At 40.1% G+C, this 16,213-nt stretch overlaps 2 protein-coding genes across 4 annotated transcripts in view; one reads left to right on the forward strand and one right to left on the reverse strand.

Annotated features, from left to right (window-relative positions):
* LOC108696738 (pleckstrin homology-like domain family A member 2) overlaps nt 1-327 on the forward strand; it is a 15,317-nt gene extending 14,990 nt beyond the window's left edge. The window contains exon 2 of the mRNA XM_018226349.2: nt 1-327. This exon is cut by the window's left edge and continues 86 nt beyond it. The gene's annotated coding sequence lies outside the window, so the exon portion shown is untranslated.
* A 1,041-nt stretch (nt 328-1,368) lies between these two features.
* Nucleotides 1,369-15,810, reverse strand: akt1s1.L (AKT1 substrate 1 (proline rich) L homeolog). Of its 3 annotated transcripts, none has more exons than XM_041568551.1 (5): nt 15,650-15,810; nt 11,370-11,862; nt 7,398-7,478; nt 4,387-4,535; nt 1,369-3,455 (listed from the first exon to the last, which is right to left on the reverse strand). In XM_041568551.1, the coding sequence occupies exons 2-5, from the start codon at nt 11,839-11,841 to the stop codon at nt 3,321-3,323; spliced, it is 837 nt and encodes a 278-aa protein (XP_041424485.1). In that variant the 5' UTR covers nt 11,842-11,862; nt 15,650-15,810; the 3' UTR covers nt 1,369-3,320.
* Nucleotides 15,811-16,213: the final 403 nt, after the last annotated feature.

The following is a 16,213-nucleotide window of genomic DNA, read 5'->3' on the forward strand; positions in this document are numbered from 1 at the left end:
TCACACAGGAAGACACAAGAAGGTGCCTGTTACTCCTGAGTGGCTGTAGAACCCTTGTTGTTTTTGGTTCAGGAAGGACAGAGTTAAGACAATCGCTGCTGTAATACTGCATTCAGACTGTACAAACCATGGGATGGATTCTGGGCCCTCTGTAAAGGCCAAATACCGTATTGGGGCAAATGAGGTTTCCAGTAATGATCCTTGGTACAATGCACCAAATAATCCCCCTGGCTGATGCGTGAATCTGCTGTTATTTGTTCATATTTCTTGTTGCTCACTGGAGCTAAATTGCCTCATTTTCTTTTGAAATAAATATGTGCTGATTTAGTGGTGTGTTATTTTCTAAATATTCTCAGAATTAAATGGTTTCGGATTTGCTTTCTCTACTATGTGCCACTTACCCCAGGAACTACCAGTTATCAGAAGTCACTGGATAAGCCATGGTCCATTTCAATACAGATTTGGGAATTATACGGAGCAAGGCAGACGGAAAAGGAAGGAGCCAGATGTTTATACAAGTATGGGACCCGTTATCCAGAATGCTCGGGACCTGCAACTTGGATCTCAATGCCTTAAGTCTACTTAAAAAAAAAAAAAAAAAAAAAAAAATCAAATGAATTAAACCCAACAGGATTGTTTTGCTTCCAATAAGGATGAATTACATCTAATAAAACGATACCTTATACTTGATCTGATTAGAGAAAAATGTTTAATTTGTTTAAAAATGGAGTCTACACAGGAATCAATCATTTATGGAGTAGTTTTTATTTCCAAATTAGTTTACAATCCAAATTTAACTCATATAAAATTGTATTTTTGAACCAATATATGTATATTTTCGTTGTAATATTGGTGTAGGCAGTCATCTCAAGTCGTGCTTCATGAACCGCTTTCAGATAAACTATGGGGTTTCTTCTACTCCACTTAATTGAAGGAGTTGCAGTTAGACTTAGATTTTAATCTATTAAATTTAGTTCTCATATCTACCACTAGGACCATTTTTAGCAATGTCACATGACTGAGGGCACCTGGCAAATTTATAGCCCCCTTGTCAGATTTCAACATATTAAAAAAAAAAAAAAAAAAAAAAACTCCCAACTAACCAGACTGACAGATTGAGATGGTGTATCATGCTGTGCCCCTAATTACAATTGTTTTTGTTTCCTTGGGTGGCTCTGTAGTTTGGGGTTGTTGCCGAGCTACACAGTGATCCAATTGATTTCATACTGTACATGGGTGACAGAGCACACCAACATTAATAGGATCTATTCAGGTCACAAGTGTGTCCAAAACACACAATATGGTTTGTTCCAATGTCAGCGTATGAGGCCACCAAAGAAAAAATCCCACAATGAAAAACAGACAAGGTTTTTTTTTATTCTTAAAATAACTTTATTTTTTAGCAAGTCACTCAGAAAATGGTCACAATTCAATCATTTCAGGGTCTGTATGTGTAGTCACCCTCAATACCTCAGCGCTGCACATGAAGAAAATGTACAGAAGGGGAAAGTATACACTGTAAGGGTATGAAACTTACCCTTTAACATTAAGGCCTTATCTTTCAATGGGAGTTCATATAACACTGAGAAAGTTTGGATTACACACACACAAACTTTGAGACACAGCACCTGTCCTGGGGGAACGGCCACATTGATCACCTGGACAGAGGACTTGAGAACAAGTGGTAGTTAACAGTCAGTCATTCTCCCTACACCAATTAACATGGCTTCTAGGACTGGTATATAGTCATATGAACATGAGAAGGAATGTTCCCCCAGTCAGACGTGCTATGAAATTAATCCAATCACAGAGCTTGCCTTGAAGTGGTGGTGACAAGGCTGCATCTCATACATAGCCTATTACACCTTTCAATTATGAACTTTTAAAGGAGAATTCAACTAGTAAAAAAAAAAAAAAAAAAAAAAAAAAAAAAAAAAAAAAGAAATCTACCCTGGGTAGATCGCACTCCCTCCTCCCCCCCCAGCCTACCTGCCCCCAGGCAAATGTCCCTAATTTTTACTCACCCCTCAGTGAAAATCTGGCCTCACGGGCACCATCTTCTTTCTTCGGAAGTTTCAGCGCATGCGCAATTGGAGTCAATTACCAGTCCCGAACCACCGCGCATGTGCCAAAAGTCACGAAAATTCTCTTGAAATTTGTGGCTTTCAGTGGTTCGGGACCGGAAATGTACTCCCAACTATGACGTCTATACATGAAGATTCCTGGAGAAGAACATGGCTGGCGTGAACTCTGAGGCCAGAATCTGGCGAGTAAAAAATTAGGGGTATTTGCCCCGGGGGGGTATTACAGGTTGAATTCTCCTCTAAAACTCTTGGCTTTTCCTACCTCTCTCCAAGATGTTACCATCCAAAAGGCTAACTTATGGAGAGGATTCGATTAAATGCTACATTCTATCCTGCTCTTAAAGCCCTCATGGTTTACCTCTGCTTAGTTAGAACGACTAGTATCCCTAGTGACCTGGAAAAGGTTTTAGGGGCAGGTTTACCAACATTGGAGGTAATATCTGGAGATGTTGCCTGTAGCAGCCAATCAGATCTTTGCTTTCGTTTTCTAACTTATAGGTGACGGTTTAAATCTAATTGCAGATTGGCAAAATCGCTAGGAATCTCTCCAGATATTTATCTCCAATATTAGTAAACATGTTAAACCAGGGTTGGACAGAATTTAAAAAAAAACAAACATATATATAGGAAGGAATATATGCCAGGTGAAAGTGTTTAGCCATTTAGAGTATCACAGTGATCACAGGATCATGAACTATTTCCCCTATTAGAAGCTGGAGCTATGGTTCTTGCATGTGGATATGCTGGTGCAGATATGCTGGTATTGACCGATTAACGGATTATAAAGTTACCCGATATATTGTACAAACAGAGTTAAAGGCAACAATTTCACTCCCCAGGTAACATGTAAGCCGACCAATGGCTTGTCGAGGGCATAACGGAAAACGACCCGCTCAAATAGAAACATTTGTTCCTCTTTTCATTGAGGGGGGGGCAGTTAAAATAAATGGGGAAGATCATTTGTTGTTTTTACACAAATCAAATGGGAACCACCACCATAGTCAAGTTTTGCTGTGCCTCACACCGACACAAGATGGGGTACAATTAAAAAATAATGACATTTAAAAAGAAAAAGTGAAAATGAAGTCATCACATGAGATGGGAGCAGGGGATGTAAGTTACCCATCTAACAGCAGGTGGGCAGTCTGATATGTGTAGCTTCATTTGCTGATTGATAAATGTTGTAGTGGAAATGTCGTAGTGTTCAGACCAGTGTTCTTGCAGGGCTCAGGCGGCTCAGTATTTTCTGTACTTTGTCTGAAAGTCCCCAGTGTTCAGTCGGGGGCGCGGGAGGTCACCAAATGGCTGCGAGTGGTCAATGGTCAGGGCACGCATACTGGCTGCAATTCTGTCCAGGTCGGGAGAAGGAAACTGAACCAAAAGGACAAGACATTGAAGTGAATTTCTTACAATTCCAATGCTGCACCTAATTATCCAAATTAAATCATTTCTACAGTAGAAAAGGAGAAGGAAAGTCTTCTCGCACTTGGGGGTACCAAATGTTAGGCACCCCCAAGTGATTGTATTGACTTACCTGAAACCCCGGGCCAGTGCTCCTATCGGCAGAAAACTGCACCGGCGTTATACCAGTGAGCACCACAGAGCGATCCTCTTCCGGCTTTTTCTCTCTTTGCGCGGATGCGCATGCACAGTAGAACGAAAAGCCAAACTAACTAAAAAGTCGGCTATTTCGTTCTACTGCGCATTTGTCTGCCCCGGGAATTTGAAGCAAGAAGAAGCCTGAAGAGGATCGCTCTGGGAATAACCCAGGGCCGGTGCACTTTCTGCCGATAGGAGCACCGGCCTGGGGTTTCAGGTAAGTAAGTGCAAGAAGACTTTCCTTCTCCTTTAAGGGTACCAGAAAAGAACGTTGTAATATTTGGGAAATACATTATATTGGTGGTGCCCCCGAACAGAGTAAAATGAGGGGAAACTTGTGTATGAAAGATTAGTGTTTTACGGTATAGATAAATAGCAGTGCAATGGTTTTAGAAGGCCAAGAACAGGCAGTTGACTTGTTGTTCAATACAAAGTGGAGATGCACCCACAAATAAATAAATATTTGTTTACATATCTATCTCTGCATCTCTATTTCAGCGGAAAAAAAAAAAAAAAAAAAAAAAAAATCAGGATGGCTGCAAACCACCAAATTGATACCTGGACTTCTCCCATTGACAAAAAAAAAAATAATTTTCAGTTCGACCCTTAATAAATCTGCCCCTTAAATATGAAGACATGCAAGCAAAAACACTCAAAACAATCTGTATGTTTTTTAAACCAAGACTTGAAGTCATGTGCTCACCTTGCTGGTCTCGTCATCTGAAGACTTATTTTGCTGCTTCTTCTCCTTGAAGCCCCAGACAGGCACAGTGACTGGAAGAGACCTTGCGTACTGCTGATAGTTGCGCTGGGGTGGGGGGTGCCCAGGTAAATCATCAGTAAGACTGCCATCTGCCACACAAGTGGGTTACACATTTTACTAGCAATCCATGCACTGGCTTCTATAGTCTTACCTTCTCTATGGTCACCATGACTGCACCTTGTTCCAATGCAAAATGAGCCTAAATTAGTAAAAGCAGTCGGGATTCCGCCTCAACAATGAGCTCATCCTTCACCTGTGTGTCCTGCAGTGCCAGGGATCTACTGGATTCTGTTATACAGGGTCATGTACTAACGTTAATCTGGAAAAGCCACTTTGCTCTATGTATAGAGGAGAGACGAGGGCTCTGCCAATTTACACATAACCAATCCAGAGGGAATTTTTTTTTGTAGAAACATGAAAATCTATATTTTTACAACTGCTACAAAATACGCTGATACCAACGCCTAAAATCTTATCCCAATGGACATTCGAATTGGGTCCACAATCCCTTACTCAAGGCCTCGAGACCCACAGTTGAACCTCTGCATCGTGTGAGACAGAAGGGGTTAATCAAAGTCCGGCTTAATAAGTGAAAGTAGATTTCAGTATAAATCCCAGAGTGTTTGAATGTAATCTGCTCACATAAGCCTCTAAAAAGAGCTTAACATTGTCTTCTGCCTTCAGCTCTGTCAATTGACATTTTCATCAGTCATATTTGACAGCGGCCGATTAAACTGCACCCTGTATATAAACCCTGCTGGGCTTATGGAAGAAGGAAAGGTGCCGGGTGTAAACAAGGTGCGTCCACACATTCTGGTTAACTGGCTACTGACCTAGTGAATGCGAAGGAGAAACCCCCTCCTTAAATGAATATCAGGGTGAGGAATGTTGGGATATGTGCAAATTATTTTTAAAGCAAAAATGGGATGTTGCTCTGAAATACAAATGGCAGGTATTACTATATAATACACAAAAGCCATGAATATCCTGTAAATTATATCCTTATAAACGGTGAGTAGTGATGTCATCAGTTATAAATGGTGAGTAGTGATGTAATTTCTGTCACATGACTCACTGAAATTTGTGTATTATAATAAATAAAGTACCCCCAGTTGTAAAATATGAGGATATTAGAAGTTACCTCGGAGTTCCATGACCTGTATAAAAACACTCGGCCTTGTGCTTTTATATGGTCATGAAACTCCTCGGTAACTAATAATATCCTTATATTTTACAAGAGGGGGTACTTTATTCACTATATTATTTATGTCAGCAACAGCTCCCCTGTTTTAACATAGGGAATAAGTCTAGTTAAGTGCGTAAGTACAGAACTGCCTGTATCTAAAGGTTTAAAAATAAATAAAAATGTATTAATTAATAAAAAACAAAAAAATGAATCTCTTTGGCTATGACTTAAAGATATCCTCTGGTTAATTTGTCCTTTGAGGTTACCTTAAATTAACAGTTCAGTGTAAAAATAAACTGGGTAAATAGATAGAATAGTTTCTTTTATTTGCACAGCCTAATAGAGTTAAGTTATCCCAAAATGTAATGTATAAAGGCTGGAGTGACTGGGTGTCCAACATAACAGGACAGAACACTAGAAAGATGCAAAGCAGGAAGTAGTCAGTGACTATAAGGGGGAAATAATTGTTCAGTGAGTTTGCAATTGATCCTCAACTGTTTGCTTTTGAATCTGACCGATGTGCCCCCCCTAAAGTCACTGATTGGTTACTGCCTGGTAACCAATCAGTGGAAACCAAGAGAGCTGAAAATCAGGAAGTAGCGTTCTTGCTGTTATGTTACACATCCAGCCTTTATACATTACATTTTTGGCTAAACAGTGCAACACACCATACAGATTTTCTATGAAGATTCTCATTTATACAAGTCTTAATTTAAACAGAAGATTCTCAATTATACAAGTTATGATATAAACAGTATCTAGTAGAATCAAGTCAAAGTCAACTGGACATTTAGGGTGTTATAATCAAAGGCAGAGTTTAATTATTATTATTATTATTATTATTATTATTTTTTTTTTTTTTTTTTTTTTTTTTTTTTTTTTTTTTTTTTTTTTTTAATACCTCAAATTAAACTCACACGCTTTCGGATATATGGAAAAAAAAACTAATCCGTAAATTCCGGGTGGAAACCCAGAATACTCGAATTCAGAATTTGAGTGAAACCCACCGAACCCCCCCCCCCCGAACATCATGAAGGCTACAAACATCTTCAAAAGGTTCAAGGTATCTGTACCATTGAATCCTACATGACCTCAACAGGTTTAAGATGGTGTTTTGATTTGATAGGTTTCCAGCTTCGGGGTATAAGGTTGAACTCCAGTGTGAGCTGGTCCAATGCGTTGAGAGGAAGCGCATGAGACGGATGTGGTAAATATAAGGTAATGGAAATGTCGGACCTTGTCGCTGCGTGCATCTGACACGACTGTGATGTGAATGCCGCACATTGCATCTACATCCGACAGTCGTGTCGGATACACGCAACGACAAGGTATGACGTTTCTATTACTTCCCTTATAGTCGCCGCATGCGCTTCCTCTCAGCGCATCGCATTGGACCAGCTCGCACCATGGAGTTCAACCCGAATACATTTGGGAAAAAAAAAAAAAAAAAAAAAAAAAATTGGTTTTGACTGAAAAATATCAACAAGTTTTTCTTGTTTATAAAAAAAAAACCACAACTTGACCTTAATAAATAACCCCCTTAAGTTCCCCCCCCCCCGAAAAGGTTTCACCACTCAGAGTGGCTTCTTCAGTCCAACTGAAGTGGTAGGGAATTCCCCGGCATTTAAACCTTTGGAGGGTAAAACCCTTTACTTAATTCTACTAGATACGGACAGGGACAGATTTATTATTTCCTCACATGATTAGGCTTTTCCCTGCAATACGGATTGCTTTAAACGCATGTTTAGAGCAAACCTGATCTTACCATCAGTGCTTTCTTCTTGGTCAGATTCAAAAAAAGGTTCACAGTCTTGGCTGTTGGAATCCTCGTCCATCACAAATAGCCCTGTGCCAAACACATTGAAGCAATAAAGTTACTACTCAGCAACACACTATGTTCTACTTCTGCCACCTTGAGTTAGAAAGTGGGAACTGCACATAGCTTAATGCTTTGGATTTTAATATGAATAAATGAACACTTTGCTCAAGTGCCAAGCTAAATATGTACATGTTACTACTGCCCATATCCTGTGTTTACTGGTATTGGGCATTAAATCTGGGAACTAAAATATCCCAAAGACTACATACTTGTATACAACTTTGCATTCATACTCAGGGATGCAGTACAGCTGCACCAATACATCAGCCTCTTGCAAAAGCAAATATAGTTACACTCCCTGCCTGATCACCCCAGTCTACATTCAGCTTGCCAAAATAGTGCAGTTGTAACAAGCATAGTCTATGAAGTATGCTCCACCTCTGTGCAGGCTACATACCCATACAGTCCCACTAGCAAGTTGTAGATCAAGGCCCTTAGATACATATTAGAATTGACTAGGTTTTGCTGGCATCTTGCCCCAATCTCCAAGGTATCCAGGCTTACCCAGTTAACAAGGAAAAAGTATTTTACTACACAATACACTAAAAACTATGGGTGTGAGAAAGGACTGGAACATGTATACAACAGATTAGCCACAATAGTGCAAGCTATAGGACTATTATTCCGCAGAATTCTTTACCATACTGAGTAAACAGCTCTAAAGCTTGTTCAGGATAGCAGCTGCTATATCAGCTTGGTGTGACATCACTTCGTGCCTCAGTCTCTCCCTGCTCACTTATAGCTCTGGGCTCACATTTCCACATGGAGGGGAGGAAAGGGAGGGGGGAGTGAGGAGCAAACTGAGCATGCTCACGCCTGGGGCAAGGAGGTTTATGCTGAAAACATTAAGTCTGATACAGAAGCCCATGTGTACACAATAGAAAAGAAAAATGTGGTTTCTTTTAACAGGACTCAAGAGTAGTATTACGTTGAAGGTTAACCGATTATAATAAATATACACCTTTCTAGGAATGCACAGAATCCGGTTTGGTATTCGGCCGAATCCTTGTGCCTGGCCGAACCCTTAAAATCATGTGACTGTCACAAAACAAGGAAGTAAACTTTTTTTTTGCTAAAAAGCTAAAGCTTTGGGACTCCAGCGAACCACAGTGAGAGCCATTATCCACAAATGGCAAAAACATGGAACAGTGGTGAACCTTCCCAGGAGTGGCCGGCCGACCAAAATTACCCCAAGAGCGCAGAGACAACTCATCCGAGAGGCCACAAAAGACCCCAGGACAACATCTAAAGAACTGCAGGCCTCACTTGCCTCAATTAAGGTCAGTGTTCACGACTCCACCATAAGAAAGAGACTGGGCAAAAACGGCCTGCATGGCAGATTTCCAAGGCGCAAACCACATTAAGGCTCGTCTCAATTTTGCTAAAAAACATCTCAATGATTGCCAAGACTTTTGGGAAAATACCTTGTGGACCGACGAGACAAAAGTTGAACTTTTTGGAAGGTGCGCATCCCGTTACATCTGGCGTAAAAGTAACACAGCATTTCAGAAAAAGAACATCATACCAACAGTAAAATATGGTGGTGGTAGTGTGATGGTCTGGGGTTGTTTTGCTGCTTCAGGACCTGGAAGACTTGCTGTGATAGATGGAACCATGAATTCTACTGTCTACCAAAAAATCCTGAAGGAGAATGTCCGGCCATCTGTTCGTCAACTCAAGCTGAAGCGATCTTGGGTGCTGCAGCAGGACAATGACCCAAAACACACCAGCAAATCCACCTCTGAATGGCTGAAGAAAAACAAAATGAAGACTTTGGAGTGGCCTAGTCAAAGTCCTGACCTGAATCCTATTGAGATGTTGTGGCATGACCTTAAAAAGGCGGTTCATGCTAGAAAACCCTCAAATAAAGCTGAATTACAACAATTCTGCAAAGATGAGTGGGCCAAAATTCCTCCAGAGCGCTGTAAAAGACTCGTTGCAAGTTATCGTAAACGCTTGATTGCAGTTATTGCTGCTAAGGGTGGCCCAACCAGTTATTAGGTTCAGGGGGCAATTACTTTTTCACACAGGTTTGGATTTCTTTTCTCCCTAAATAATAAAAACCCTCATTTAAAAACTGCATTTTGTGTTAACTTGTGTTATCTTTGACTAATAGTTAAATGTGTTTGATGATCAGAAACATTTTGTGTGACAAACATGCAAAAGAATAAGAAATCAGGAAGGGGGCAAATAGTTTTTCACACCACTGTAGGTGACCAAATGTTATTTGCAACATAGGGGGAAGCTTCCCTCAGAATTAACTACTGCACAAACACCACCAAGTTTTATGGCAGCCGAATATACACAGACCACCAATATTCTGTATACAGCACAGGGTCACGTTTCAGACACACACACTTCCTTCATAGAAGTCACTGGTATTTTACAAACAAGAATAGTTTTTTATTTTTCATGGCTGTCAGCTACAGCAAGAACACTGTGGATTTCAGACAGTTGTATCTTTAAAGCAGACAAAACCACAGCTAAACAAACGAATGTTTGCACCAATGCAAAGCCAGCACAAAGCCGATTTATCATGCCGAGTAAAATATTGGACAAAAACCCATCGCCGGTTATGTTTCCCATAGCAACCAATCAGCAATTAGATTTCAACAGTCACCTACAAGCTAGACAAAAACAAAGATCTTTGATTGATTGCTATGGATAGCATCACCAGTGAATTGTTTTTCCCCCAATGATTTACACAGCATCATAACTAGGACCGTAATGCTAAGCCCACCTCCATAGTAAGTGCTTTAAATCTAAAATTAGATTCCTCTGCTAATGAACTGCTTTGCTTCCCTTATGTGGGGAGGGAGGCAGTTTAGTTAGTGCTAGCTAGCCAAAATCAGGTTGATCAGATTTGAAATAGCATTCTGCAGGCTTCCAGGCACCTATTGGTTAATGGGCAGTTTTTCAACCCTGCCAGATATCAAGAGTGCCCCATACACAGCCATTAAAGCTGCCAACTCCGTTCCGGGAATCCAAGTCAGCTGATATTGTCAGCCCCTTTATGGCCATAATGCATGCTAATCAGAGAGGAGTAGTTCAACATCAAAAAGTAACTCACCAAGTAATGGAAGAAGCCCAGGTGCATTGCCCCGAGCCTTCAGCAAGGGGAACAGTCCAAACTATCAAAAGACAATCTTCACCAGGCAATATTGGGTAAAAATACATTATTTTATTATAGCTTTACGCGTTTCGGGTCACACACACACAGATTTATTAAGGGTCGACCTGAAAATTTGAATTTTTATTTTAGCCAAAAATTCAAGTTCTCTTGCCCATTAAGAACTCAAATTCGACTATTCGCCACCTAAAACCTGCCGAATTACGGAGAGGTCCTTGGGAGAGGTCCAGGGATCAATTTGGTGATGTTTATAGCCTTACCAACATTCAAGTTTTTATTCAGAGAAAGTAAAATAACCATCAAGTTTACCATTCGAATCGGGTTTATCATCATTCGAATCCAATTCGATTAGAGTTTTCAGGTCGTTTAAATGCGTTCAAGTTTAACAAATTCGATTTTATTAATAAAATTTCGACTAGTCTAATTACAAGTTTATGGGAGTTAAAAAAAAAAAACCCAAACACATGAATTTGACCCTCGATAAATGTGCCTTCCAGTGTGTGCGCAACATGAAACGCGCAAGGCTATAATGATCTGACAAATATGCACTCTATGCAGAGAGGAGATGGGAAATGGTGGGAGAAAACCTGATTTTGGAAGATGAAAAAAAAAGTCAAGTCTAGAACTGAACTCCGCACAGTAAGGCACATGGGCTAACCACTAAAGTGCCACCCAATATGTAGAGTTGGGTATTGAGGATTCCAAATAAATGCCAGCTTTGTTCTTACCTGCAGAGTCACTAGGAAGAGGTTCAGCAGTCTTTTCCAACTGCTTGTTGTAGTCATAGTCCTCTTCATCTGGTGCCTCCAATTTGGACATGTCGTCAGGCATTTGGTTTTGGATTATGGGATTGGCTCTGTCATTGTCCTCAATTGAAGAAAACTGCTCCTGGCCATAAATCGAGGGGTAGCTCTTTGAGTACGAGTTCTGTCTGCCTGATGAGGTCTCATTGGTTTTGTAGATGGGCATGGGGCTGGTAAAGGCAGTGGTTTTGTGCACTACAGAAATGTCATCAAGGTAGCGTTGTGTGGCCTCCAGGAGCAGCCCGCTCCCGTGTATAGAATATTCGAAGGAGGAAAGCAGTTTGGGTTTGTAGGCAGTGATTAGCACTGTATCGTTTCCAGTCAGTCTGCGGTATTTTTCCGCAGCATTAACCAACACCTCCCAAGCCTCCTGGTGATTGTCAGCCATGTCAGTCATGTTGGTGAGATGTGTTCAACCCTATCAACACAAACAAAAAGTAAAAATTAAAGTCATGTGAAAAAAAAGTTAGTCATTGTTCAGTATAATAAAAAAATAAAAAAAGCTGGGTAAATAGATAGGCTGTGCAAAAATAAAAATGTTTCCAATATAGTTAGTTAGCCAAAAATATAATGTATAAAGGCTGGAGTGACTGGATGTCCAACATAATAGCCAGAACACTACTTCCTGCTTTGCAGCTCTCTTTGTTTCCACCGATTGGTTACCAGGCAGTAACATACCTGGGGGCCACATGGGTCATAACTGTTTGCTTTTTACTCTGGAGCTGCATGACGAGGATAAATTGCAAACTCACTGAACAGTTATGTCCCATGTGGCCCCCCCTTCAAGTCGCTGACTAACTCAGAGTTAGAGAGTTGAAAAGCAGGAAGTAGTGTTCTGGCTATTATGTTACACATCCAGTCTTTATACATTACATTTTTGGTTAACTATTAGAAACTTTATTTTGCACAGTTGCACAGCCTATTTACCCAATTTTTATACTGAACTGTTGTTACTTTAATGGGAATTGCTGTGGAATTTGGCCGAATTCAAAAATTTGTTCTTCCCGGCTTTTAATGCAGTCGGTTCTCCAATTATAGTTTATTAAAATGAAATATTAGGGATGCACCGAATCAGGTATTCAGGCTTTCAGCAGGATTTGGCCAAATCCGAATTTGCATATGCAAATTAGGGGCGGGGAGGGAAATCAAGCGACTGTCACAAAACAAGGAAGTAAAAAATATTTTCCCCATTTGGGCATCAAAGAGGCTGCAATTGCCGACAGGCATAAAGGTTAATGTAAAGTGCAGCTACAAACTAGCAAATTATTGTTGTGGGAAAACCAAAACACTTTAAAGGGATTGTTCACGTGTAAGTTAACTTTCAGTATGATGTAGAGAACCATATTAAAACTTGAAAATGGTTTTCATTTTTTATGGTTTGAGTTATTTATTCAGCAGCTCTCCAGCAATCTTATTGCTAGGGTCCAAGTTACCCTAGCAACCATGCATAGATTTGAATAAAAGACTGGAATATGAATAGAAGAAGCCTGAATAGAAAGGAGTAATAAAACATAGCAACAACAATAAATGTGTAGCCTTACAAAGCATTTGTTTCTTAGATGGGGTCAGTGACCACCATTTGAAAGCTGGAAAGACAAGAAGATGGCGAATAATTCAAATACTAACACAAGATAAATAATGAAGACCAATTGAAAAGTTACTTAGAATTAGAGACTATAACATACTAAAAATTAACGTGAAGGCTGACCACCCCTTTAACATAGAGTTTTATAACAACCCTTGGTTAAACAGTAATTTTAAAGCACTTTAAAAACTATTTGCTTGCTTTAAGAGGACTGCCCTAGGCACCGGACTTCAGCCTCCCTCTTCCTGAAGAAAGAAATTTACCCCACTTTCTCCTCCACTTCACTGGCAGACCCAACATCTAGCAACAGGCTGGGCATTTTTTTTTGTTTAGGAATCATAGGGCCACCCACTAGACAGGGCCACTCCGTAACTTTACAGAAAATATGGTCCAGTGAGTTATATACATAAAGCATCAACACAAACTTTAAGGCAAATACTGTATGTGTTAAAAATATACCTATAGTTAAACAAGGCTTTGTATGTAGCCCACAATTGTCATAAAAAAATTACATACTTCACCTTTATTAACATGTATTTTAAAAGTGCCAACATATTGCGCAGCAGTGGCCCTTTTAAAATTTTAAATATTTTGTGTTTACTTCAATTATTAACTTGGGATTTCTCCAGCTATCTGGTTGCTAGGGTTTTTAACCCACCCTAGCAACCAAGCAGAGTTTTTTTTTTGTTTTTTATAGAAGACTGGAAGATGAAAAGGAGGACCTGAACGAATAAAAATAAATTGTAACCTCAGAGTAAAGAACAATATACTTTTAGTTGCTGTGGTCAGTAACTACCAACAAACAGACATTGTAAACTGTAAGTGGGAAAGAGGCAGAAGCATAATTTAAAGGGGAACTGCACACAACCTTAACAAGCTTTTTGAAAAGAAAACAATTTCAAGCAACTTTGCAATATACATCATTTAAAAAATATTCAGACTTTTCATGATTTTTAATGGTTTCTGACCATTCTCTAAGCCTAGCCCCCTGCTGATCTGGCTGACTACTTTGCTGAGCTGGCTGACTGCTGTTATCAACAGCCATTGGGTCTCAGCCTGCATTCTCCAAACACCACAATTCCCTGCACACGTGATTTCAATAAGGAACCGAAATAACAGTGCAATGCATTGTGGGTTATGTAGTTCCTGCATGCTGTCTGTAAGCTGTGGAGTAGTTGTTACAATTTGTAACATCAGTGTTTAGTCCCTGCTTCCCTGCCAGGATTTCAAATGATGCAGAAAGAGAAGAACTGTTAAAACAGCTGGATTTCAGCATAGAAAATGGTATTTATTCATACTTTTTTGAAGAAACAGGTAACTGTGATCGGTATATTATGGATTTCTGTGTTATGTGGGGCTCTATCATATTTTGGTTTGGAAGCCGGAGTTCCCCTTTAAAAAACAAAAAACATATGGGGAGTTGCTAGGGATAAGTTCTATAAAATATATAGAATCATTGCACACAGTAAACACTTTTCTGGTCATTAATGTAAAATATTACAAAACAAACATTAAAGGAAAACTATACCCCCAGAATGAACACTTAAGCAACAGATAATTTATATCAAATGAAGCGGCATATTAAAGAATCTTACCAAACTGGAATATATATTTAAGTAAATATTGCCCTTTTACATCTCTTGCCTTGAACCCCAATTTTGCGATGGTCTGTGTTCTGCCTCAGAGATCACCTGACCAGAAATACTACAACAGGAAGAAGTGTTGAAGCAAAAGACAACTCTGTTAATTGGTTCATGTGACCTAAGAAGTATAGTTTGTTTGGGTGCACAGTGAATTGTACAATCTCAGGGTTTTATTTTTTTTTTTATATGGCAGTTTTCTATTTATGATTACCCAATGGCACATACTACTAGAAAAGTATATTATTATGAAAATTGTTTATTTACATGAAGCAGGGTTTTTATATATGAGCTGTGTTGTGCAATATCTTTTTATAGAGACCTACATTGTTGGGGGGCTGAAAAAGTGGTAATAAATGTCACTGTATTCAGACACAGGACAGATATGACAATAATGAAACACATGGGTGGGAGTGTAATGTGGCCACTGGCCATGCCTCATGTGTGTGCAGTTGGGGGTAGGTTCAAACAAGAGCTTGGAAAAACACTGGTCAGTATGCCATAAGAAGCCCTAAACTCACCTATTTTCCATGGCCCCTGAGCAAAAAATACATTTAAAAAAAAAAACAAAAGTCCCAGCATGCATCTGATTATTATATACACCATGTAATAAGCACCAAAGCCATATACATACATATCCAGTGGCTTCAATGTTATTGATCACTAAATCCAGATGTGGGAATCAACTGGATTGGGCTGCAGTGTGTCAGTAGTCAGAAGCAGCAGTGCAGAATACAGACAAACATTACACAGTTCACAGTTGCTGCACGACTGGGCCACTATGCTGTGTATGGAGTGATTATAGAAGGTAATTACAAGATTAGGGACGGTATTAGAATGTTTGTGCAACCAAACTAAACTTGCACGTGCGAACTATAACTCCCAGCACCCTCTAACAACCACAACCTGACCACATGTGCTGAAAGCAGCCAGAGAGCTGCACTACAAAAACACACCCAAGCAACACAAACAAGGATTACCTGCAGCCCTCACTGAGCCGAGCCGAGCCGAGCCAGAGCCCCCGGGGTCGCACAACTACAGACGTCACCACCAGCAGCCTCTGCCTCTCTCCGCCCACCCCATTTATAACAGCAAGGCCACGCCCACTCTCCAACATGTCAGATGCTAATTCAGCCTCTCAAAGGCGGGGGTAGCCGGTGCACCAGGTCTCTGTGAGGGACGGGATACTGACACACGAACCAGCAGGACTTCACTCACACGTCTATCTGGTTACAAATATCTTTATAATTTCTCAATCCTAAAGCGCATACGTGATGTACGTGCCCCACGTGACGGCTGCAAACTTTAGTTCCGCCCAGGGGGTGGAGCATGTCAGTCAGAAATATTATGGTCATGCAGAGTTGCCAGGTTGGCTGTTTTCCAGTCAAATTGGGCTACTAATTTAAAGCTCAGGCGGGTTTTGAAAGTACCAACTAGGCAAGGTATGGATTTGGGCTACTTTTTGGGCCTATGGCTGTTTTTTCGCTCTGAGTCAACAATTTGCCAAATGCCAAGTCTAATCTAGGACTACAATACCCAGCATG

This window comes from Xenopus laevis, chromosome 7L, assembly GCF_017654675.1.
Source record: "Xenopus laevis strain J_2021 chromosome 7L, Xenopus_laevis_v10.1, whole genome shotgun sequence".
Taxonomy (NCBI): Eukaryota; Metazoa; Chordata; class Amphibia; order Anura; family Pipidae; genus Xenopus; species Xenopus laevis.